The 2,235-nt window shown below is 47.2% G+C and overlaps 1 protein-coding gene across 1 annotated transcript; it reads right to left on the reverse strand.

Annotated features, from left to right (window-relative positions):
* Positions 1 to 289: 289 nt before the first annotated feature.
* LOC106562400 (regulator of G-protein signaling 9-binding protein-like) lies at positions 290 to 1,676 on the reverse strand. Its single transcript, XM_014127262.2, has one exon. It carries the CDS (start codon positions 1,028 to 1,030, stop codon positions 290 to 292), a length of 741 nt encoding a protein of 246 aa, XP_013982737.1. The 5' UTR covers positions 1,031 to 1,676.
* Between the last annotated feature and the right edge of the window lie 559 nt (positions 1,677 to 2,235).

Below are 2,235 nucleotides of genomic sequence, written 5' to 3' on the forward strand. Positions count from 1 at the left end.
TCTAAAGTAGATGACTATAAGGGGAATAACCCCCTTGCAGTGACTCTGGACTAAAGTAGAGGACTATAAGGGGAATCGGTGCCATTTTGGTGTACCAGTTTTCAGCACCTGGACAACTCCTCGATGTCTCAGGGGCGCTAGTCTCTTTCTCGTCAACGATTAGAGCCGTTTCTCCGGGCATATAACCTGCCTAGTGTCCATCCCGGGCTGTATCTGTCTCTGAGCTACGCCCCGCTGTTTATATGTGAAGTATTCCCAGGCAGGCTGAAAACGTTCAATACTAAGTATCCTATCCGCCGATTACGAAGTATCCTAGGACCCCGGCGATCACAACAATAGCAATGAATATCAACCCGGCGATGCATGTGATCATTCCGTTATTGTCACCCCCTTCATTTATCTCGTCTTTGGGCTCCTCATCGCAGATGGATATGACACCCACGGAGGAATTCCCGACACTCAGGGTGGATTTGAGCTCGGCGCCGGCTTCCTGCTTGGCCTCCACGGCCCACGGTGCCACCTGCACCTTCATCTCCATCTCTTCCATCATCTGACCCACCTGGGTGATCTCGGCTTGGAGCTCCTTCAAGTCGGCAGTGTCGATGTTGCTGTCCGCGTCGTATTTCATGTTCTGACAAGACATGGCCCTGGCGGCCACCGTGGTGGTGCTGCCAGTCATACCCGTCTGGATGAGGTGTCTGGTGGGCACCTTGAGGGGAAACTCCTGCCCTATCTCCAAGCTTCGCTTCATGTCCACTTCCAGTAGCTCCATGCTGCTGGTGAACAACACCCATAGCCTCTCATACTCAGCACGGTCGTCCTTGCTGATGGTCTTGTCTTTGAGCAACTCGGTTAGTTTATGCCGGTTGGCCACAGCGAGCTCCTGAGCTTTCTTCCGGGTCTTTTTAAGTTCCTCGCGTAGGTTCTGAGAATCCGATGTGCTGCCCAACGCGATGACCAGGTGCCTGTAGCACGCTGTGACTTTGTTCAAAGCATCCAGCATAGTTTTACACTCATCTGTGCCCCCCATGGTTGTTTTAATTTAAAATATAAGCTACATTAAAAATGCATTCAATTAATAAAACATCTAAAAAGCGGTGCGCAACAACAACAACAAAAAAGGGATGGTGATCACGAACCGCCAGACGCACCGTGGTCGGTTGTTGAGCTCGACTCAACTGTCTTTTATAATTATTATTTTAGTTTGGACAAGAAAACTCCATCCATATAAATCCAGTCAAAGCTCTTGTCACAACGAATTCTTCTCTATCCATGTTCCTGTCTGCGAGCAGCAGCAACACAGAGATCCGAGAGGAAAAGCTTAGATATTAACGGACCAGTAAATGGCTTTACCTTCGCTCTTTTTGCATCGGAGATTAGATGGCCGACGGCGTCAGAGAGAGAGAGAGAGAGAGAGAGAGAGCAAAGCCCTTCCCTGCCTGCTGAAAATAGATGTGTATCAAAACATTTCTGTTTTTTTTGTTGTTGTGTGGAATAAGAGTCCAAATACATTAGACTGGTGTATGTACAGATAGGAGATACAGCTACAGGTGTTTCCTATTAAACATCAGAACAACTCCACAATATCCAACTCCTGCGGCGTCAGCTTGCAACAAATAAATAACGAAAAGTCCATTTAATACCGTCGCCGTCTTCTTAGATACACATCTGGATGGTGATTATTATAAAACAAACGCTGTTAATGCTCAGCTCAGCTCACCGTGAGAGACAGACCCGTATCGCTGGACGAACCAAATCAAACTGTGACTAAGTCGATGGTTGGTTGGTTGGTTGGTTGTTTAAGTATCGTGTGGTTTTTTTTCTCCTTCTTCTTCTTCATCTGAACTGGGAGCTGTCCACTTCAGCACGGTGTCTGTCGACGGTGCTGTTTTAAATACCGTAAGCGCCTTGTGTGGTCACATGCACGTATAACAAGACCGGAGCTTTCAGATGTCGGAATTCTGTAACGTTGGAGAGAGTTGAGAAACCTAGAGATCCACTGATTGGTTAGGGAGGACACATCTCCAATAGATACGTTTTGTGATTGGTTAGTTATTCTCACACACACAAACACGCTCAGCCCCCCCTGCCCTAGGCCGCTGTTTGTGGTGTTAGTGGATGCCTTTATTAAAGTGATGCTCACAGATGAATAGACGCTGAGATATATTGACTGTTTCCCAAATGGTGCCCTTTTCCCTATATAGGCCTGGTCTAAAGTAGTGCACTATATATAGG

Source organism: Salmo salar, chromosome ssa11, assembly GCF_905237065.1.
Source record: "Salmo salar chromosome ssa11, Ssal_v3.1, whole genome shotgun sequence".
NCBI lineage: Eukaryota > Metazoa > Chordata > Actinopteri > Salmoniformes > Salmonidae > Salmo > Salmo salar.